The sequence below is a fragment of the Equus caballus genome, chromosome 6, assembly GCF_041296265.1.
Source record: "Equus caballus isolate H_3958 breed thoroughbred chromosome 6, TB-T2T, whole genome shotgun sequence".
NCBI lineage: Eukaryota > Metazoa > Chordata > Mammalia > Perissodactyla > Equidae > Equus > Equus caballus.
This window is the reverse complement of record NC_091689.1, coordinates 17,877,708-17,901,958: the sequence shown is the minus strand read 5'-3', so window position 1 is coordinate 17,901,958 and position 24,251 is coordinate 17,877,708. Positions and strand designations below refer to the sequence as shown.

At 40.5% G+C, this 24,251-nt stretch overlaps 1 protein-coding gene across 16 annotated transcripts in view; it reads right to left on the bottom strand.

Annotated features, from left to right (window-relative positions):
* Nucleotides 1-3,870: 3,870 nt before the first annotated feature.
* LOC100063568 (nuclear body protein SP140) overlaps nt 3,871-24,251 on the bottom strand; it is a 71,652-nt gene continuing 51,271 nt past the window's right edge. For 6 of the 16 annotated variants that reach the window (XM_070270628.1, XM_070270629.1, XM_023642516.2 and 3 more), the window contains 12 exons: nt 23,175-23,240; nt 18,034-18,114; nt 16,397-16,471; nt 15,009-15,113; nt 12,978-13,120; nt 11,786-11,833; nt 9,053-9,097; nt 6,616-6,731; nt 5,820-5,928; nt 5,451-5,528; nt 5,066-5,209; nt 3,871-4,313 (listed from right to left, as the gene is read on the bottom strand). In XM_070270628.1, coding sequence (XP_070126729.1) covers nt 4,206-4,313; nt 5,066-5,209; nt 5,451-5,528; nt 5,820-5,928; nt 6,616-6,731; nt 9,053-9,097; nt 11,786-11,833; nt 12,978-13,120; nt 15,009-15,113; nt 16,397-16,471; nt 18,034-18,114; nt 23,175-23,240 — 1,118 coding nt within the window. In that variant the 3' untranslated portion in view covers nt 3,871-4,205. The remainder of the gene's footprint in view (nt 4,314-5,065; nt 5,210-5,450; nt 5,529-5,819; nt 5,929-6,615; nt 6,732-9,052; nt 9,098-11,785; nt 11,834-12,977; nt 13,121-15,008; nt 15,114-16,396; nt 16,472-18,033; nt 18,115-23,174; nt 23,241-24,251) is intronic. The other 10 variants (XM_070270635.1, XM_023642523.2, XM_070270634.1 and 7 more) reach the window with 2 other exon arrangements.

The following is a 24,251-nucleotide window of genomic DNA, read 5'->3' as shown; positions in this document are numbered from 1 at the left end:
CAAAAGCCCAGAAATAAAATTTCACATCTATGGACAGCTAATCTTTGACAAAGGAGCCAACAACATACAATGGAAAAAGGAAAGTCTCTTCAATAAATGGTGTTGGGAAAACTGGACAGCCATATGCAAACAAAGGAAAGTAGACCATTATCTTACACCACACACAAAAATTAACTCAAAATGGATTAAAGACTTGAATGTAAGACCTGAAACCATAAAACTCCTAGAAGAAAATATAGGCTGTACACTCTTTGACATCGGTCTTAGTAGCATCTTTTCAAATACCATGTCTACTCAGGCAAGGGAAACAAAAGAAAACATAAACAAATGAGACTACATTTGACTAAAAAGTTTCTGCAAGGCAAAGGAAAACATGAACAAAATGAAAAGACAACCCACCAACTTGGAGAAAAATATTTGCAAATCATGTATCTGACAAGGGCTTAACTTCCAAAATATATAAAGAACTCATACAACTCAACAACAAAACACTTGATCAATAAGTGGGCAGAAGATATGAACAGACATTTTTCCAAAGAAGATATATGGATGGCCAACAGGCACATGAAAAGATGTTCAACATTATTAATCATTAGGGAAACGCAAATCAAAACTACAATGAGATATCACCTATCACCCTTCAGAATGGCTATAATTGACAAGACAAAAACAACAAATGTTTGAGAGGATGTGGAGCAAAGGGAATGCTCATACACTGCTGGTAGGAATGCAAACTGGTGCAACCACTATGGAAAACAGCATGAAGATTTCTCAAAAAATTAAAAACAGAAATATCATATGATCTCCCTATTGCACTAATGGGTATTTATCCAAAGAACATGAAATCAACAATTTAAAGAGATTTATGCATCTCTATGTTCAATGCAGCACTATTCACAATAGTCAGGACATGGAAGCAACCCAAGTGCCCAACAACGGATGAATAAAGGTCCTGTGGTGTATATATATACAACGGAATACTACTCAGCCATAAAAAAGAGAAAATCGTCCCATTTGCCACATGGATGGACCTTGAGGTTATTATCCTAAGAAAAATAAGCCCGAGAAAGACAAACACCACATGATTTCACTCATATGTGGCAAATAAACAAACACATGGATAAAGAGATCAGATTAGTGGCCATCAGAGTGGAAGGGGGTAGGGAGAGAGTTAAAGGGGTAAAGGGGCACATATGTGGTGAAGGATAAAAAGTAGACTATCAGTGGTGAGCATGATGCAGTCTATAGAGAAACTGCTACATAATAATGTACATCTGGAATTTACACAATGTTATAAACCAATATGACCTCAATAAAAGAATTTAATATGTATGTATATATATATATATATATATAGTGGAGCAAGGTAATATATTGCAAAACGTCCAGACATGCTAGGTCCCTTCAGGCCATATTGCAACAGAGAGCAGGAGAATTCACATAGCCCTGGGGCAAGACAGTACATGTGTACTGTTGTCCAGTCCATGTGCATGTGAAATGCTTCTCATCCTACATCTTAATGGATATATACATATTATTTTGCTGAGGAAGATTAGCCCTGACCTACCATTTATTGCCAACCCTCCTCTTTTTTAGCTTGAGGAAGATTAGCTCTGAGCTAACATGCACGCCAATCTTCCTCTACTTTATATGTGGGTCACCGCCACAGCATGGCTGACAGGTGGTGTAGGTCTGTGCCCAGGATCTGAACCACCGAAGCAGAGTGTGCCAGACTTAACCACTACACCACGGGGTCAGCCCCCTTACTGGATATTTTTAAACTACATTTTCCATGTTAACAGTTGCATGACATGTACCATAGTTCATGCTAATCTGCTCTAATTAAGATACCACATCCAGCACACTGACTACAGTTGGGGCTACTATTTGGGTAAGTTTCTAATAGTCATCTTGCAGCCATGAACCACCTAGCTTTTGCAGAGACCAGACTGCTGAATCTGATGGAGAGGTGATAGGGTAACAACCACTGCATCTTTTAAGTCTTTGCAGGTGGTACTAATTTCTGTCATTTCCCAGCCCAGGAATATGATATTGCTTTCAACTTACTATTTTCATCATGGGAAACTTCAGTTTTAGGGCCTTCCACTGGGCTTTTCCTAAGACAGTCGTTATTTCATAGGTTAAGGAACCAGTTCAGCCAACTGCTATGTGTGTCCTGAGTATATTCAGAAACTGGGGAAATGACTGCTGGGTGGCTCTGTGGGTTGATTGGATCCCTTGTGAGGTGGACGTTACCTGACCGCCATACACTCTACTCTAACAGGAACCTTGATGGTACTTTGAGTCCCCAGAAGAGCATCATTCAGATGCTGCATTCAACAACCTTTCAAAGACCTGTGTATTTTCCTTTCTCTAACATACATTTACCTGAACGAATGCCTATAGGTGCTTTAGGTGAAGAACTGAGGAAATCACTACATGTACATTGGCAGAGTTATTTCTACGCTCTCATTTCCATCAGCAGATTCTGAGTCTAAAAAAATGGCTCAGGTCTCAAAACTAGGCTCTTCACTTTTTATTGGGGTAGCTGATCTTAGCCATCTGCCCATCTATTTTTAATCTCTTTTGATTATGTATGTGAAGCAATGTCCTTGTTAGCTGCCCATCTGTCTTTCCTGTAAGAACACTGTGTCCTATTACCTATCTCCATAAACATCTATGGGCCAGTCCATCCTGGCTGTCATTCTAACCTTGCTGCCTATCATAGAAATTATTTTATCTTGCTCTGACAGGTAAATGCTGCCACCTGGCTCCTGTTACTCTGGAATCCTATCATTCCCATTGTGACTAGGGAATCCAGTTCTGTAAAACATTCCTATATTATTCCAACTTACAGAGGACAGCCCCCATTGAGCATCTCAAGGATGCTGGTGCCCCCTCAGCAATATGGTCCTTATCACCTTGTTAGCATCTCTGAGGCCTGCTGAGGAACATGTTCACCTTATGGGTGGGTTTTCCAGTTGTGGAAAGTAGACCTATGCCAACTTCCCTAGGCCTTTGGATCCCCCTTTTCCATAGTCTGCCCTGGCACATCTGGTATCTCTACTTCCACTTCATCTTGTGTGGACTGTGGCTTACACCAAGCCTCAAAGAGCCATGTTGGCCAATACTGGAGCTCCATTGGAGTAGAAACCCTCTCTTTGGCTAGCAGGACAACCCAGAACTTGCCCAGCTGGGTCATGCTGAGAGGACTCCACATAGTCTTCATTCAGGCAAGATGGTTGGGAGGGTAGGTGTCTGTCTTCCAACAAGGGGTAGGAGTCTCTTCTGCAGGCCCAGTGGGTTCAAGGGGATCTGGAGTTCAGAGTTCTCATGTGCATCTGCACAGAAAGCCCCATTCTGAGTTTCAGACCTTCACTCCTTCTTTATTGGGGCCCTGACTTTCGCACAAGTGACCATCCTGAGCCTTGAATGCAGACATCTCTGAAATTATGCCATGCTTAACATTAGGGCCTGTGCCAGGCCTTCATTACCGTCTGCCTTCTAGTTGTAGGTATGAAGGTCTCTTTGCTTTAGGAGGTGATTAATAGATTTAAGCCTGCCATTTACTCTTTTCAGCACATTAGTGGCACTTAGCAACAGTTACCCAAATCCACAGTTCTTACAGTTACTATTTCTCTCTTTGTAAATGCCAGACAACTGCATCGGCTGCTATACCTCTTCCGCTTTATCTCATCCAGTTTCCCACAGGTGAAAGTTTGGCAACTGTACTGTTACAGCATCCCAGGACATCAGTATTCCACCTGTCACCATCTGCTAGACAGTGATCCAAGTGCAGAGCCCCATCCTTAGGGCCTGCTTGTTAGGTCCGTTATCTTATGTTGGGTTCTCTAGAAGCAGAGGCTGAGGTAAAGTCTCTTAAGTAAGTGATTTATTGGGAAAGTTCTCTAGGAGAAGTGGGGGAAGCAAGATGTTATGGCGGGAAAAGGTAAGCAAGGATGTGGTGACAGCTGGAGACTAGCTCCAGCCTGATCCCGTGGGGAGCACGGGAACATGAGTCACACCACACGGTTGGTTCCACCTTGGGGCTGGGGCCCGGCTCCAATCCAGGGAGGAGTAACTTGCAGGTGAAGGTGGGTCCATTTGGCCAAAGGCAATATTCTGGGGAGGGGTGGCATCAGCAGCCAACTCTCACAGCAGCTGGAGGTTGAGAAGCCTGCCCAAAGGGGCACCACCAGCATCCACTACACCAGTGAGCTGTTCTCATTTGCTTCCTGAATAGCAAACACTTCCTTGAAATTCTTCTCAAATTCCGCCTCCAGTCTAAGTCCCATTAGGCCAAAGTCATTGTACTGAAAAAAAAATAATGAAACTCATTATCAGTGTTAGATACTATGCAATTGAGAATGATCAAGACTCTTGTCTTAAACACCCTAAGTTACATTAACCAGGTTATGCAGCTAAGAGTAACTTCTCTTTCCTAAGAGCATGATTATTTCTTACTATTGGAACGAAATGGGAAATCATTATCACACCTGGGGACTCTAATTTAGCGGTTGGGTATTTTAGTGAGGGTTAGAAAAGTAATCTATGTTCTTTGTAACCGTTCAAATAGTACAGAAGTATCTAAGTACTATGGGTGGTCTTCCTCTCCTGTGTCACTTCTATTCCCCTCTGCTGATCCCTGTTAACTATAGGGTCCATTCACATGCAAAGGAATCTGGAGTCTGGGATTTCTGAGAAGTTGGGGTGAGTATATTTGGGGAGAAATAAGAAGCACACCAGAACTTTTAGATATCATTCTCTTCTCCTCAAGTTTAGAGCAGGCAAGACTTGACTGTTCTCTGTGGGCCCCTGTCTCCTCTGCAGAGGGGAACGAGCTGTCAGGGGCTCGGGGTTCTGTTTGCAGGGACACCTTCTGACTCCGTTACTCTGCCAAAGTGAGCTTAAGTCCTGAATGGAAAAAGTCACTCACTTCCAGAACCCTTGTTTGTGCAAGGTTGTCACGGGATGAAGGAAACTGAAAAATTTCCCAGCACCTGAAAATGAGGGCAGAGCGACACAATGGAAAGAAAATGAAATGGAAGCAGGCAGAGCCACCTACCTTGTAAGATGCCCTGTGGTTCTGAAAGATGAGGCGCATGTCCTGCACAAACCCCTCCACCTGGGGGTAGCCCTGTTCATTTAGTCTCTTCTTGATTTTGTCCAACCACATGGGATTCTTTAGTTTTTCAGAAACCTCTTTCATCTGGTATAAAAAAAAAAAAAAAAAGAAAAGAAAAGAAAAATCAGTGGGAGAATTATTGGAATGATTCAATGTCTGCCTTCTATGGATTCCCATAAAATCTAGCAGAATTACATTGAGATAAAGATAGCGACAGCTCGTGCCCTCATTTCCGTAGGATTCAGATCACAAATCCCACAGGAGCTCATTTCAAGGTCAGGTATCATCATGGCAGCCTGTAATCATGGTTTCTGTTGTTACTTACATAATAATAATATGGAATCTTCGCAAAAAAGGAGCTCTCTGAATGGCAATAGACCGTCAGGAGGAGGAACTCACATTTCTGCAAAAGAAGGAGGCTGTGAATGAAAAGCAGCTCGGGGAGAAGGAGCCCATACACATGCCCAGGCAGAGAGGCATGACTACACTAGTCTTCCGGAAGTTTCCTTGAGTATTTATGGCTCTTGGAAACAGACATGTAATGGCTTATTTTTTTCTGTGAACAAGTTCTGGTGTGGTTTCGGCATGGTTGTGGCATGGCTCCAAAGAGCAGGCTCCCTTCCCCCGACCCTTTGCCTGTTTGAACGTTCCTGTGTGTGGAAAGGAAAAGGCTTGGAGTTTGAATCTGACTCACCAACTGCTCCTCAGGCCCCATCTGCCTCACCAGGACCTCAGGCTCCCCGTGACACTGCTGGCTTCCTGAAGACTCCTTCATCCTGCAGAAGGTGCAACTCCACGGGTTCCTGAGAGGTTGAGCATAAGTGAGCAAGGGCAAGGCCCCTGAAAACAGCCACTGTTCCTACAGCTGTCCCTGTCCTCCTTTTGGGAATGGTTTATGGATACAGCTGGAAGATGAAGGGAACACCTCCCAGCATCCCCAAGCCCCTCACATGGGGTCTGAGCCTATGACCCTCTTTCCACTGAGGGATTAGCAGGGAGTCCGTGGGTGGAGGGGGGTGTCAGGGTGAGTGGTGGGCTCTCCTTTCCCCGTCTGAGCTGCCTGCCAGGCCTGAATTTTGGAAACTGGGCCTTAACCCCTGGGGGCCTGGGGCTTCCATCAGCCTGTTGAGAATGTGGCAAGATGAGGGAACCTGGCCAGGTTTCCTGCCTTTTCAGAATAAGCACAGAATAGAAACCACTGGCATTTCGATCCCTGTGAACAGGAGTCCATGCTAGAAAATTTCTAGGAAAGCACAGCAGCAGCATGTAGGCAAAGGATCCAATAACCGGCCTCAGCATCCCCAAGGAGAGCAAAGAACAGGAGCCCCTGTGCCAGCATCGTTAAACAGGTCTCTGGATCACACTGCTGGACTCGTATCTACGGCCCTGCTCTTTCCTCATACAGACACAAGTAGGAACACCGCAAAGGGAGTGTGCATGGCAAGAAGAAGCATTGCTAATAGGACGGACGGGGGCTGCATCGCACGAACCTCTGAGTTTCCACAGGCGGGATGTGACAGTCCTCATGAAAAGATCTCGAGCAAGTATCACAGCAGAACAGCCATCCTCCATCCCGGCACATCTCACATATATCTGAGTTTCCCAGCTACAAGATAGAACAATGTCCAATCCCATGTGAGACCCCAAAAGGCCAGCACTATGGGAATCTAGAATTCACTGCCTTTGTGTGAACCTGCGTGGTCACTTATATGCTTCTCCCTGAGCTATGAAGGAACAGCATGGAGTGGAGGTTTCGGAACAAGAAATCATGGTCTGCAGGGAAGTTCAGGAGGAGGGATCTGTGTGTCAGACCAGAAAAGTTTTATCCATAAGATCAGAGATTCTAACACAGAAAGACTAGCAACAAAGGATGATTTTATAGGAATCTGAATAATTTTATTCCTTGCAGATAAAACAATGTCCTCAAATAAAGTTTTAAATCCACTTGGCTACACCACAATGACTAAATTGACTTGCGCAAGCTTGATATACTGGGAATTAATAAGATGGAATAAATTTCTTAGAGTGGAAAGTAATAAAAGACGAAATGTCACTAATTAACAATTATTTTGAGTCTTGTTCTGGGCTTTGGGTGAAAATGCTTATGTTGGGTGAATCGGGATTCTGGTTATTTCTTGTTTTTAAAAATGGCCTTATACAAGGAAGTGCCGGCCCCAAGGAACACCTCTGCCAAGTGCTCTGATTTATTGATCTGGGGGTTCCTCAAGGACATCCCCAACTGGGGACTGAGACTGCTCTGGCATGGAGGTATGGGGCCATTTTTCTTCTCATCGGTGTAGACACTCACCAATTACCATCATCGTTCTCCAGAAAGTGATGACCCTCTCCTCAGAAGAACAAGGAAATAACAAACATAACCAATGTTTAAGAATCTCACATCCATATTCTTTTCAACAGATTTATTTCTATAGCTCTTTGTTTCCCAAGCCAGTTGCACATTAGAATCATCTGGGCAGAATATATAAAATACTAACATCCTGTTCCCAATGCCAGAGATCTGAATCATTTGCTCTGGGTGGGGCACAGGCATTGGTATTCTTCATTAATTCATAGACTGGGTAATTTTGTGTATTAGAATCATCTTGGGGACTTTTAAACAATTCTAATGTCCAAGTCACAGCTCAGACTGATTAAGGCAGAATTTCCTCTAGGGTGGAATCTGGGCAATGCTACTATTCCAGGGTCTTCATGTGATTCCAGTGTGTGGCCTCAGTTATTTAGCCTGAGCAAAGTCTGATTATTAAGGCATAGGCATATTATAAATCAATGTTGAATTGGCCTGGAATATCTGTCCCAGGAAAGATTATTAACAGGGTTGAGGATACTCTTGCTGGAATGGTTGATGTCTCCTCCCCATGGACTCTTGGCCATGGACTATGAGACCTGACCCTCTGTGTCTACATCCGTCCCAAAAAAGCCACATAAACACTCAACTCCAGCGCTGCTTAGATGACTGAAGACTTCCTCAGTTGTGCAAGGGTCAAAATCAGTGTGGATAAGATCTAAATCTTGTTGGGCATTGCTTTGGAGGTAAAGTGTATGTAAAATTATTTGACTATCCCTCCTCTGTGGGATGTCATGTATCAGTACTACTGCATAATAGCCCATGTGATTCCTGGCCCCTGGAGTTGTGCAAAGGTGGCTCTGCTCAAAATCTCCATCTTGTTGCAATGAAAGGAATCAAAGTATGATTTATCTTAGAGAGTGGAGCCATCTATAATTCTGGCAGACCTTAAAGTAGGCAGACACATGGCACCAGTTTGAGTAAAAATGTTCAGTTTTGATAAGTGGTGATGGTTTCAGTTCTAACCAGCTCAGCACCCTGATGGCTCCCTCCAGATGGCTACAGGGGCTCCATAAAGGACCCACTTGCCCTGCATACATTTCTCTGCAGGACTCACAACAGGGTCCACACCTTGAATTCACCAGCTTGGCCTGGCTTGTTCCTTCTGGGTGATGCTTAAAACCATCTTAGCTCTGCCTGCAACCTTAGAGTGGATGTTTGGGATTTTCCTTCCCTTGCCTTCTTTAAAATGCTGTTATACTCTCAAATTTGCTCCTTATCTCTAATCTGCAGGCCAGCCCCGCCCACTACCACTTCAAGCCCCATCTCTAGAGACCCCAGTGGTCTAGAGCTCTGCCTCCCGTACTCACTTTCAAGGGGAAATGAGGAAATGGGAAGTTTTCCACTGAACAAATGGAAAGGATGCTTTCACACTGAGATACCCAACCCCAGAACCATCTACCTGGTATAGGTGATGCATCTACTAGTCTCTGCTCATTACACACAGCAACATGCTCCCACTGAGTGTGTGAGCATGCTTCAGGGAAAAGCAGCAATGACACAGATAATGTACAGAGGGAGAAGGCCTGGATTACTCTGGGGTTACAGGTAGGAGTACTTACATAGGGGTCTACTAAGGCATTGTTGGGAGACTTCAGTATTGTCGGCTGAAAAGAGAGAATAATTGAGTGACATTATTGAATGTGATGTTTGCACCCACCACTTATTTAAAGATACATCTTTTGAGGGATTCAAGCCACATTCTACCCTTTACTTCATACCTGTTTTTATGGACCTTCATATCTACTAGGAGAATTAAGTGCCAAAGCACCACTGTTTGGCCCAATGTAATTATAATCCCTGGCTTTCAGAACCAGGGTGGGCCATTGTGAAGCCATGAAGGGAGTCTGGCCCTGGTTTTAGCGGATGGAATTGGAGAAACTCCTCTGGTTCTCTTACTTGCAGTGGACTTCAGGCATCTTTCTCTATACTAAAAAGTGTCATCCACCTAGAGAAGCTGCAAGGAGAGTATCAGGCTGAGGCCTCATCACCAACAGCGCTCAGAGACCACAGAGCCCAGAGTCCTGGAATCCTTGCAAATGCCCCACAGAAGAGCTCCATCACCTTCTGCCGCTCTTCTAGGGCATAGTCAGGAAGATAAAATGCATCCAAGTCCCCAATACTGCGGCTCTTCTTCCAGAAGCTCACCCTTCTCTCCTGCCATCCAAATCCCAAGATGCCAGCTGGCTGACTTTTCAGAGGTAACTGACTACCACCCACTGGACTTACATTGCTTTCTCATATTCAGTAGAATGACTTGGCCTCCTTCCCCTCTGGGATCAGGCAACCTCAGCTCTTATCTCCAGCCAAGGACAGAGTGATCCACTGGACAATGACCTGAGAGGTGGCCATGTCACTGCCCACTTCTCTGTGTGGCCTAGAATCTCCCGCCCCTCCCCATTAGTTCTTCTTCCATGTTAGACAATGAAGTTGAAGCAATTCTTGAGGTCTGGGATATTGTTTCAATCTTCTTTAATGGCCTCTGGGCATTTAGTATGTGCTCAATAATTATATAGTCATGCACCGCATAACAACGTTTTGGTCAATGACAGACTGCATATATGATGTTGGTCTCATGAGATTAGTACCATATAGCCTAGGTGTGTAGTAGGCTATACTATCTAGGTTTGTGTGAGTACACTCAATGGTATTTGCACAATAACAAAATTGCCTAACAACGCATTTCTAAGAATGCATCCCCATCACTAATTGATACATGACTGCATATTCAATGAGTGAATAACTCAGCATTATTTTGCTTAGGAAGAGACTACTTGCTATCTCTGAAGCAAAAATATTAGCGTACAATAAATGATTGCTCTGGAGGAGTATATCAGATTATTTTACAACACAGCAGCTGTCACCAAAACTTTTAGTGGCCCTTGTCAGGAGCCAGGAAGCTGTGACGTGGTACCAAGAGTGACACTGAAGATCCCAGAAATCAAGGGGCTCCATCAACAGGAGAGGTTCTGAGAGTCACATAAGACTCACAGAGTAATAATGGATCCTGGGATCTGCCAATTTGGGGAGCTTCTGTTCTTGCTCATGGGGAGACACAAATATAGAGGCAACATCACCCATGGATAAGGGTAGATCCTGTTGATAGGAAGTTGCCAGCTCACTTGGGTAATCTAGACCAACTCTTGACACCTGGGGAATGGGTACAGCTGCTGGTCTTTAACATAATAAATAGGTCAAATAATAGTTTCCCTTTAGGAAATCCAGTGGATGAAATGTCCCAAGGAATGAGAGTTCAAACCAGCCAACAACATCAGATAATGTAAAGGCCTGGACCTCAAATTCCCAGCGGAAGATGAAGTTCCATTGGCCAGCTATAGGTGACCTATTTTAGACGTCTGTGAATGTCTTGGATGGCCATTTCTACCTAAAGTGTATAAGAATCGCATTTCTTTCCTCCCCTCTTGCTCAAGTTCTCCTTCATACCCAACCTTGGAAAAACTATCACCTTGTCCTCAATGTACACTGTGCTTTACATTTTTGTTTGTTGCCTCCATAGCCTTTTTCCATAGAGGGGGAAATCACTTTCTCAGATAGAAAGAGGTCTGCACAGCCCCTCTGGTGGAACAAAGTAAAGAATTTTCCAGGTCATCCCCTTCTATATGATGCATCAATCTCCCAAGAGCTTCCTCTCCAACAGCATCCTCCTCATGAAGGACAAACGATTTCCCCCTGAAAAAGAATTCTGCATGTTTATGTGTTTGTTTTATTGGGAGGAGTAAGGGGATGTAAAGGATCAGAAAAGAAAGATGGTTTTTTGCCTATCTTATGAAATGATATATGGTTGCAAATATGTTCCAAGATAAGACTATCTACTAGACTGGAGTCATCTAAATGACTGTAAATAAACTTCTGCTCCATCAGATTTCACTAAAGTTAGAAAATAATAACATCGATGAAAAAAATCTGGGTTTGAGTTGAAGAAGATCTTATCACCTTATTATGAAATGTTTTTTATGTATTCCATAATCATGTTTGCTTTTACAACTTTGACAACCACATAACATCTGCATCTACAACTAAAGCACATCCATGAGGTCTATTTTCATGACTCATCATCTCCATCTCAAATGGATTACCCTTCAAAGAAGACCTTGCCTTATATACAACATATTGTTCATAGTAGCAAATCTGAAGGCACAAGCTTCCCCCCAAAGGGGGGGTGGAGGTAGAAGAGGAGGCTTAATTATAATTACCCAACTGAGACCATAAAATAGCATGCTATATGTAAAATTAGTTATGTGATGAGAATTTACAGAAAGTTATATAATAATCACCTTTTTTCTCCTGCCATAAATTCTTTCAGGATTATGTAGAAATCCTTTCTGAAAGATAAAAAGATTTAAGTATATGGTTAGCCTGTGCTTCTGTTTTCTGAATCTGGCATTTCTAACCCCCTCTCAAAAATTCCTACCTGGATGTCCCACTGTCAGCTCAAAGCCAAAGTATCTAAATGAGAAACCATCTTCCTTGCCTCAACTTCTCCTAGACTTCAATAAATCGTAGCTGGAAAATAATCTTTAGAACGTTTTTACTTTCTCCTGTGCTTTTTTCCTAAGTTTTAAGAGGTTTTTCTTCACCATCCCTTTGACATCTCTCACCTCCTATCCATTCCCACAAGTGCCACTCCAGCTTGAGTCCTTACAGCAGAGCCATTCAATCAACACACACTTATCCCATGCCTACTGAGTGTCACACACTCTGGACAATCTTGGGCACACAAATATGGAGAAACTCTACCAGGGTCTAGACAGAAAAAAAGAATGCATGGAAGAGTGTAAGAAGGACCTTAGTAGTGAGCTCAGGAAGTCCACGAGCCAGATCAGTCAGGGAATATTATGCAGAGAGGGGTGACGTTTGAGCTGAGCATTGTAGGTTGACTATAGGTTTGTTGGGCTGAAAGACACTGAAGTCATTTCAAGGCCCCATGACTGTCTAAGATAATGTTTTAAATATGTCATTTCACACCTCAGAAGACTTCCCTGGTTCTGCGTTGTCTATGTTATGAATTTCAACTCCTTAGCCTGGCATTAAATCTCTCCACAAACAACCCCAATTGATGGATTATGCCTCATCACACACAATCTGTCTACCTCAACCCACAGACCTACTTTAGTCGTGGTCCTGGTTTCCATGTCATTCTTTCTCTGAAGTGTCTTTTTTCCTCTTGTTTGACTGTACAGTCTTCTTCTTTCACTGCATAAAGTTGTCTGCATTCACCTTAGTCAGAATGACCTTTCCCTCCTCCAAGCTCCTGCATCTACCCTGACAGAGCCCCTTGTACCACACTGAAGTGATGCATTGTACTGAGGTTATGCATGTGGGACACCTCTCCCTGGGTGAGAGGATAAACTCTGGTGCATCAAAGCTTCAGCTATAACTCAACAAATATTTAGTGAGCAAATAGTGATCTTATCCTTAGGATGCAGCAAGGAAAGTCAGATCTCCCAGCCCCTGTCACTGGAATACCTCCATCAGCCATCGTAGGGGCCTCCCACCACAGCGTACACTCAGCTTCCAGTTCTTTGATCTTGCGAAGCCTCCATTGACTTCAAATTCCCTGGGAGTCAGCCAGTTTCCATCTTCACGCTGTATGCTCTTCACCAAGGCTCCTGTAAGACCAGGGTAAGTTGATCCTGAGCATTCTTGGTTCTCAGAACTCAGACAGTGGCCTTATACCAGATCTGGAGACACCCAATTTGGGCTCGAGATCAAAAGCAGGAAAGTCTGTCCTCCCCTTTCAGACTTGAGAATTCCAAAACCCAGCCTCTAAGTCCCATTAAAGGAGATTTCCTGCTTTGTAATAACATTTCTTTAACATTTGTGCAACAAAAAAGTGATAATTATCATCAAAATCAACCTTTTAGAAGTATTTCAAAATCAACTATGAAGGAAAAGCAAGTGATTCTGAAGGATGAGAGGATTTCAATTTCCTGGGGATAGAGAACAGGCTACAGTCTGCAGATGGCCCTGGGGGCAATGTGGAGGCAGAACCTCAAGTTGCACTCAGATCTCAGGTGGGTGCCCTGTGGCTCAGAATGGTACCACAGCAATATCTGTGCCCTTTATTACAACATTTTTCATTCAGTTTAATGGCATTATTGAGCACAGATTTTCTCATTCTTGAAATCATGGATAGCTGATATTAAAAATAATTGTGAAATATTATCCAGTGAAAAATTTAATTTATGTGTAAAAGATAATAATATGCTAAGCATCATAAGTCATTCGAGAAATGCAAACTAAAGCCACAGTGAGATGCCACTTCACACCCACTAGGATGAACACGATAAAAAGGGCAAACAATAAAAAGTGTTGGCAAGGATACACTGCTGGTGGGAATATATATTAGTGCAGCCACTGTGGAAAACATTTTAGTGTTTCTCAATAAATTAAACATACAATTACCATAATAACCAGTGATTCCACTCCTGGGTATATGTTCAAAAGTATTGAAAACATATGTTCACAGAAAAACTTGGTACATGAATTTCAAAACAACATTGTTCGTAATAGCCAAAGAGTGGAAAAAACCCAAATTAATGAATGGATAAACAAAATATGGTTCCATGAAATATTATATCATTTGGCAATAAAAAGGAATAAAGAACTAATACACACTATTACATGAATGAACCTTGAAAACATCATGCTAAGTGAAAGAGCCATTCACAAAAGGCCACATATCATATGATTCCATTTATTTGAAATACCTAGAATACGCCAATTTATAAAGCAGAAAATAGATTTGTGTTTGCTTAGGACTAGGCGGTGGGGTGAGGTGGGAATGGACATTGACTGCTAATAGACGTGGTGTGGTCTTTAGTGTGGTGTGAACAAAAATGTTCTAAAATTAGATTGTGGTGATGGTTGTATAATCCTGTGAATATATAAACAAAACTCAACATTGAATTGTACACTCTCAGTGGTGAATTGTATGATATGTGAATTATATTTCACTTAAGCTATTTAAACATTTTACATCAATTAGGTAAATTAATTTCTCATAGCTACCCCATGAGGTAGATTTTTAATTATCTCTTTTTTAAATGAGAAATTTCAAGCTCAGAAAGGTCCCATTCTCTATTCAGATGAATTTGTCACCCTTGGCATAGCTGAGGCTGGGACTCAGGCTTTCTGATTCTAAGTTCTGTGATCTTCTCACTACATGAAGCACCCTTCCCTGGTGCTGCTGCTGCTGATCCAGAAGGGAAAGAGGATATGAAGGTGGAGGCTGTGGCCCTCTTCCCTTTTATTTCTGGTTCACTTCTCTTTGGTTGTTTGAGCCTCGCCACGGACACTTCCATGTGGGACTGAGCACTCAACATGTATGATTTCTTAACGTGTGAAAATATCATCTTAGGGATCACTTCCTTCTTCTCTCAAGCCAAACTGTGGCCCCAATTCCTTGAATGATAGGTAATTCACATAGGTAATTCCAGCACTCCTTGTGATTCCTTCAGATAGAAGTTGCAAATTAAAGTGGACCTTGAAACCCACCTCGTTTCAATTTCTTCTTATATAACATCCCCTTCACCAGACCACAAGTCACAGGAAGTATTTGAGAGTGAAAATCTACACTTTTATCTGTGTACTTTCTTGACCCTGAAAGAGAAGATTTCTTCATTATGTTTCATTTTGCGATTGTACATGCATCCTTCCTCCCCTGTTGAGGTCATTCCTATAAAGACACAGGGGCACTTAGGAAACTATTCCACAAGTCTCTAGAATTTCGAAGTCTTTCTTCCAGTGGTATTTTTGATATATAACTACAGAATGTCTACCTCTACCTCACCTTTCAAATCTCACACAGACAGAAGGCTTTAGAAGAGAAATCAGGCTTCAATAAAACTATCTTAACCCCCAATCTAGTCAGCCTCGCTGATTCTTACATGACAATGAAACATACAGCTTCTGTCATGTTCAGAAGGGAAGTCATCATCTATCCTATTTCCCTCCAGTTAGGTAGCTGGAGACAGAGTGAGAGACCACACTTTTACCTTCCTATGTGAGCTCTGACTGAGCAAGCAGAGAGAGGATAATGATAGGGTAAACCTAATGGATATAGTGTCTGCCTTCCGTTTGTTGTCTGCTTTGCTTTATCTCTCCCTCACCTCAGCTTTCTCCATAGCTGAAAGAGGAGCTCAGGAAGCTCTAGAATAATCTACAAATTGCATAGAGGGAGGGAGGCTGGAGACCTGATTCCAAAGAAGTAGGGGTATAGGTCTTCAAATGAACTAATTCAAGGAGGATCTGTAGCTGATGCTGCCCTTTCAGCAGACGTTTCAGAGCCAGGATGGGAGAGGGGGAGCTGTCCGTGGTCCTGAGACCAGTTTTGAGTTAGGTAGACTATTAGAACTAGGATGGACTGAGAAAAATGGTTAGCTTAATTCACTCTCTTGCTTCACAGTTGAGGATACACGTAAAAGTGGCCAAGTGACATGCCTAAGCCCACACAGTCAAGAGAAGAGGCAGATATAGTCTTCTGACCACGACTCCAGGTCACCAGTGATATGCAACCTGTGACTCTCTGTACAGCAAGAGAAGTGTCAGCTAAATAATTTGTGGGTTATGTATATATACCCTTTATATGGCAATAGACTATTTCCAGCTTGAAAGTTATCAGTTCAGTGGAGACAGCAGCACTGAAGTGACGCCTGGATCCATGGGGTCTGGTTTAGACCTATCACCAAGTTATGTGTTTGTGGGATTTCCTTCTTTCTCTCCATAACACATTTTGAAAATGGACTAAGTTGTATACATTTCCCAACAGTTAGTAAAGCTATAGAAAGCAATTAGGGAAATGGGTTTATTACTAAAAACACAGAGCAAAGCACAAGAAATGAGCTATTTAGTTATTGAAAATGTATTCCCCTTTTCTTCTTTACCTCTTGACTGGACTCTTTTCTTTCGGGCTCTGTCACTAGCAATCAAGTGGACTTTAGATCTGCCTCTCATGTTCCCTGAGAAAATAGAAAAATATAATCACAGTCACAGACATGCAGTTACATTGTATATATTAGTGCTTTCCAAAATTTCCGTTTAAATGTAACTTCCCAAAAGTCTATCTAACGTATAAAGAAAAATATATAATCCCTAGTCTTTAAGCTACCAAGAATTAGATGGCTAATCTTAGGCTCATCTTCTATTTTATTTCTCATAACCCCACATTAATAAAACACACAATTGAAATCAGCATTTCATTTATATCTCAGCCATGTGTTAAGTGCCTGATAGATGTCAACTGTACACCTACTAATTTATTTAGTCTTTCCAACAAATATATGAGAACAAGACGGCTACTCACATTACAGAAACTAACATTTTCAAAGAAAATTGAGACAAAAACCACAAAATTAAGTGAGGGCATTTCAGATTTCTCTTCATGGAGAGACAGGAATAAATAGAAGGTCTTTGAGTTAAAGGAAACCTTCTGGTGGGCTTCACAGGTGAGACACATGTGATACACATCACCTTGAATGAAGTTATTTGTACATTTGTGCTGAAAGTGATAGTAAATTTGACCAAGGATTTTGTTCACCTGGGTTTGGACAAAGATATTAGAATCTAAGAAACTAACCAGAAGAAGGCTAAACAAGAGAAATGGGTAGAATTGAGTCCTCCAAAACCTTAGTTTCAAAGAATAATTAAGAACTGAGTTAGTAGATGTTACAGCAAAGAAACTTCCTCCATTTGCAAGTTAATCGACTGTGGATATGCATCTCAGCGTTTGCTATCATTCAAATGTGTTTTATTTTCTAAGGCAAGAAGACAAATTCACTTCCTTCTTTCTGCATTCAATGCCCACCATCAAATGACTACCATCTGGTAGTGCTGGGTGGGGTTATGTAGACCCCATGAAGAAATATTTTCCAGACTACCCAGTCCTAAGTGCTGTAAACTCTAAGCAGACTATGAACATATTAAAATAGCAAAATTAAAAGAATATTTCCTTCAATCAAACCCAAAATGGACCTATTGCTTGGTAAAATAATCCCACTTTCTGGTCTTTAGATTAAATGGTGACTGAAGGAGGGGAGGTGCTTTGAAACGGAGAAAATAATGAAGTTTTAATATTAGGCCAGAAAGGACTCTCAACTACTGGAAAGAGATTCTTACTCTTGTGACAAGGAAAGAGAAAGGCTACAAGGCTTGCCCAAGACAGGAAACTCATCTAGGGGATAAGTTTGAAAGGTCAGTGAGAATATGAACTTGCTTTCCACTTGGATTCTCCAAGCCAGCCATTTTAATAAACCAATGATATAAGGTAAAGGAATTTCCAGGAAAAGGAGATAAAACTCAGAGCAAAAAGATTTAGGCCTTGGGCAGATAAGAACTATGATATAAATACAAACAATTTATAATCGAGGCTCCAAACAAGTTTGCTTTCTAGATTCCACAGCCCTCAAATTGACTGGTAAGCTTGACTAGCAAAAAGCTAATGAGGATGTATATTCCCCCAAACCTTAGCAAAATTTGTATTGACCTGCAGGGCAAAGTGGGAGTGACACAAACTTTATCTTACCCCTAGTCTTGGCAGGGTCTTGCAGATTCATTTTCACATTCTCTCTACTTGAGACCAACTGGCCACCAACTTTTCTCTTGTCTGGGGATTGGCAGGGGAAAATACGAAGTTGAGCAAAACAGCAGATGACATGTGAGACCAAAAGCAAGTGAGGGAATGCTGGATTCAATTCTGAACTCCGTTTCACCATACACTCAGACAAGAAAGGAAGTTAGTGGGAAAGGATCTCTAGCAGGTGACCAGAGCATTCTCTACTTTTAGAAGGGACGGTCTTTAAATTACATACGAGATTTCATTGTACCTTGAAAAGAAGTGATTTAGAATTTATCTACAAACACATAAACCTAAACAAAAATATTATGATTAAATCCAAGTATTCAGAATTTGAAAATAACCATTCTTAAAATGGATGCAATCCTTTTTTTTTCTTTCCAAACAAATCTGTACACTTTCACCAAACAGGGCAGCCATGTAATTTGATGATAACATAATACACCTAAATTGCTGAAAATTAATAATTTTTAATTGGACTCTAAAATCTTATTATATAGAGCTACTGATTCAATCGTCAATCTTGTGGAAAATGAGGGCTCACCCTCATTGTCTAGGAGAAGGGAGTTCCTTAAACCATTACTAAATAAACAAGATTTCAGGCACCTGTTTAGAAGTAATATATATGCATTACTGGAAATTTAGAAAATAAAAATTATATGAAACATCACCTGGGGATAGCCACAATTAACTTGTTCAAAATTATCCTCCTAGGATATAACACTTGTAAATGTCTATGCATTCAACATAGGAACACCTAAATATATAAAGAAATTATTAACAGACATAAAAGGAGAAATAGACAGTAACACAATAATAGTAGGAAACTTTAACACTTCCCTTACATCAATGGATAGAGAATCCAAACAGAAGATCAAAAAGGAAACATCAGCCTTAAATGACACATTAGAGCCAATGGACTTAGTAGATATATACAGAACATTCCATCCAAAAACCACAGAACACACATTCTTTTCAAATGCACACGGAACAATCTCCAGGATAGATCATATATTAAGCCACAAAACAAGTCTCAATAAATTTAAGAAGATTGAAACAATGCCAACGCCTTTTTTCACCACAACTGTATAAACTAGAAATCAACTACAGGAAAAATCAGAAAAGCCACAAATATGTGGAGATTAAACAAAATGCTACTGAACAACAATTGAGTCAATGAATAAATCAAAGGAGAAATTAAAAAATACCTGGAGACAAATGAAAATGAATATACAACATGCCAAAATTTATGGGATACAGCCAAAGTGGTTCTAAGAGGGAAGTTTAGAGCAATACAGGTCTATCTCAACGAACAAGAAAAATCTCAAATAAACAATCTAACAGTACACCTAAAGGAACAGGAGAAAGAAGAATAAACAAAGCCCAAAATCAGTAGAAGGAAGGAAATAATAAAAATCAGAGCAGAAATAAATGAAATAGAGCAGAAAAAACAATAGAAAAAAATCAATGAAACTAAGAGCTGATTCATTGAAAAGATAAAAAAAAATTGACAAACCTTTAGCTAGACTCACCAGGAAAAAAAGAGAGATGGCTCAAATAAATAAAATCAGAAACAAAAGAGGAGAAATTACAATGGACACCTCAGAATACAAAGGATTATAAGAGAATACTATGCAAAGCTATATGCCAACAAATTGGATTATCTAGAAGAAATCGATAAATTCTTAGAATCATACAACCTTCCAAAACTGAATCAAGAAGAAATACAGAATTTGAATAGACCAATCACCAGTAAGGAGATCAAAACAGTAATCAAAAATCTCCCAAAAAATAAAAGTCCAGGACCAGACGCCTTTCCTGGTGAATTCTAGCAAACATTCAAAGAAGACTTAATACCTATCTTTCTCAAACTCTTTCAAAAAAATTCAAGAGGAGGGGAAGCTTCTTAACTCATTCTATGAAGCCAACATTACCTTGATACCAAAACCAGACAAGGACATCACAAAACAAGAAAATTATAAGCCAGTATCACTAATGAACATTGATGCAAAAATCCTCAACAAAATACGAGCAAATCGAATACAACAATACATTAAAAAGATCATACACCATGATCAAGTGGGATTTACTCCAAGGATACAGGGATGGTTCAACATCCACAAATCAATCAAAACCACATTAACAAAATGAAGAATAAAAATCACGTGATCATCTCAATAGATGCAGAGAAAGCATTTGACAAGATACAGCATCTATTTGTGATAAAAACTCCAAATAAAATAGATATAGAATGAAAGTACCTCAACATAATAAAGGCTTTATATGACAAACCCACAGCTAATGTCATTTTTAATGGAGAAAAACTAAAAGCTATCCCTCTAAGAACAGGAACCAGACAAGGAGGCCCACTTTCACCGCTCTCATTTAACATAGTATTGGAAGTCCTAGCCAGAGCAATAAGGCAACAAAAAGAAATAAAAGGGATCCAAATTGGAAAGGAAGAAGCAAAACTGTCACTATTTGCAGATGACATGATTTTATGTATAGAAAAGTCTAAAGAATCCACCAAAAAACTTTTAGAAACAATAAATGAATATGGTAAAGTTGCAGGATTCAAAACCAACATACAAAAATCAGTGTTTCTAGATATTAACAACAAAGGAGTAGAAAGAAGAGTTAAGAAGACAATCCCATTTACAACTGCAACAAAAAGAATAAAATACCTAGGAACAAACTTAATCAAAGAAGTGAAAGATCTGTACACCATAAACAATGTTGAAAGAAATTGAAGAAGACACAAAGAAATGGAAAGATAGTATGTGCTCTTGGATTGGAAGAATTAACATAGTTAAATGTTCATACTTCCTAAAGCAATCTATAGACTCAATGCAATCCCTATCAAAGTTCCAATGATATTTTTCACAGAAAGAGAACAAAGAATCCTAAAATTTATATGGAGCAACAAAAGATCCCGAATAGCCAAAAGAATCCTGAGAAAAAAGGACAAAGTTGCAGGAATCACACTCCCTTATTTCAAAATATACTACAAAGCTATAATAATCAAAACAGCATGGCACTGGCACAAAAACAGACACACAGATCAATGGAACAGAACTGAGAGCCCAGAAATAAACCCACACATCTATGGACTGCTAATTTTTGACAAGGAAGCCAAGAACATAAAATGGCGAAAGAAAAGTCTCTTCAATAAATGGTGTTGGGAAAACTGGACAGCCAAAGGCGAAAGAATGAAAGTAGACCATTATCTTACAACACACATAAAAATTATCTCAAAGTGGATTAAAGACTTGAATGTAAGACCTGAAACCATGAAACTTCTAGAAGAAAACATAGGCAGTATGAGTACGCTCTTCGACATTGGTCTTAGCAGCATATTTTCAAGTACCATGTCTGACCAGGCAAGGGAAACAATAGAAAAAATAAACAAATGGGACTACATCAAACTGAAAAGCTTCTGCACAGCAAAGGAGACCATCAACAAAATGAAAAGACAATCTAACAATTGGGAGAAGATTTTGCAAACTATATATCTGATAAGGGGTTAATATCCAAAATATATAAATAACTCATACATCTCAATAACATAAAACTAACAACCCAGTTGAAAAGTGGGCAAAAGATCTGAACAGACTTTTGTCCAAAGAAGATATATGGATGGCCAACAGGCACGTGAAAAGATGTTCAACATCACTATCAGGGAAATGCAAAGCAAAACTACAATGAGATATCACCTCATTCCCAACAGAATGGCTATAATTAACAACACAGGAAACAAGTGTTGGAGAGGATGTAGAGAAAAGGGAACACTCATTCACTGCTGGTGGGAGTGCAAACTGGTGCAGCCACTATGGAAAACAGTATGGAGATTCCTCAAAAAATTAAGAATAAAAATACCATATGACCCAGCTATTCCACTGCTGAGTATTTATCCAAAGAACCTGAAAACACAAATGCATAAAGATACATGCACCTCTTTGTTCATTGCAGCATTATTCACAATAGCCAAGACTTGGAAACAACCTAGGTGCCCATCAAGGGATGAATGGATAAAGAAGATGTGCTATATGTACATAATGGAATACTACTCAGCCACAAAAAATTATGAAACCTGGCCATTCATGACAACATGGATGGACCTTGAGGGTATTATGCTAAACGAAATAAGTCAGAGGGAGAAGGTCAAATATTATATGTTCTCACTCATAAATAGAAGATAAAAACAACAAGCAACAATTACACAGAGACAGAGGTTAGAGCAGTGGTCACCAGAAGGGAAGGGGGGAGGAAGGAGGGCCAAAGAGGTGATTAGGCACATGTGTGTGGTGACGGATTGTAATTAGTCTTCGAGTGTTAACATGATGTAATCTACACAGAAATCAAAATATAATGATGTACATGTGAAATTTATATAATGTTATAAACCAATGTTACTGCAATAAAAAAAATTTTTTTAAATATATCCTCCTAGCCTTTTCTCTTTGTATAGGTTACTATTTAAATAATGCTTTTTCATTACAAAAGTTGGACATGTTTAATATTTTGAATATACATTTAAAAACACAAATAAAAATATAAACATCACCAATGACCAAATATAACCACCGCACATATTTTTGTGGATGAAGTGCCATTGATTTTTCTATGTATCTATGTCTCTCTCTATATAGAGAAATTAGGTACAAATTAAGATGTATACGTATATAAAAACATTTTTATACAAATATACATTTTACACATATATTTTTTTTAACACAGGCACACACACACATACACATCCAGTCTGCTTTCTTCGTTTACCCTCCTTGGAACATCTTTCCAAACTACTGAAAATTTCTTGACCCAAGAAAGAATCCACATACTGAGGATGGCCATGCCTTCCTGTTAGCCCTGGATCATTTAGCTCTGGACTATTACATGTATGAGAATTAAACCATTATGTTGAAGCTACTGTACTGGGGGGCCTCTTTGCTACAGCGTCTTCCTATGTCCTAAGTGACATAGTAACAAGGAAACTGTCATGGTCCTCAGGAGACCGCAGGTGGCAAGAATGCAAGATGTGCTGCCTTCGCAAACTCAAAAGGTGTGACTGCTTCACTTTGCCTGCTTACCTTGTTGATGTGTGTTTCTCTGCCACTTCCTTCTATTTCTTGTCCAGGAATGCCCTTTCTTTTTTCCTTCAAAAAAAAAAAAAGACTAAAGTTAATTATTCAGAGCTGTAAATATAATTCTCAAAGCCTTATATGTCAGTAGTTTTCAAGTGTTCTTTTCAGACTTGCCCCAAGAATGGGGCAAAATTCTTAACTCCAAGTGTAGCAGTGTCAGGTTGATTATTAGAGTTGTATTTTACTCTGCATGGACCTTGGAGACTATAGGAGATGACTTTCCTTAGAAAATTTTAAAAAACAAAGTTAGAAAATAAACTCCTGCTGGTACCTCAGATGGAATAATTGTCGTGGTTATATATCGGTATGTTCCCTTTTCAAGTGTTTTCATGTAAATTCAAGTGTGCACTGAGGAGGCATACTCCTTATAGCTGAATAACATCATGGGTAAAATACTGTGCTGAAGTCAGGAGGCAGCCTCAACTTGGACGTGGACGGTTTTCATTAAATAATCTCTGTACTTCAGGTTGTAATACAAATCCTCTCACTTACATTTAATCTGGCACCTGGAGTTCCTGGAGGTTTCCGTGTTGTGTTTTTGCTTTCTTGGGAATGATATGAAAATGTGCGAATGTGAGAAGACCATGGCACTGGGTAAAGAGTTGGTATCTTGTTATCGTTCTCATGAACGTAATAACAGCCAGCTGTTAGATTTTTTACCACCAAAAGTGAAGCCCCAATCCATGGAGGGAGGCCTTGTGACTCTCCCACTTGAGATTCCCATTTTGAGGTGGGTCAACTGAGACTTCAGGACATACAAAGCAGAGAGGGTCTAAAAGCTTTTCTCTTCAAACAGAAATGCTATACTCACAAATGCAGGGACATGGCGCTATTGGCACCTTGGTTTTTTATTCCCATTCACAGCCTGGAGCAAACCTCAGCCTCAGTGCGGTCCTCAGTTCACCAAGATTCCCCTGGTGGCAGGGGCCTGGTGCCCTAGTTTTTGGCTAAGTTGACAACCGATGTCCACTGGGCTCCTGTGGCTGCTCAGCCTTAGAGCCAGCTTTGCAGAACAGAAAGTGG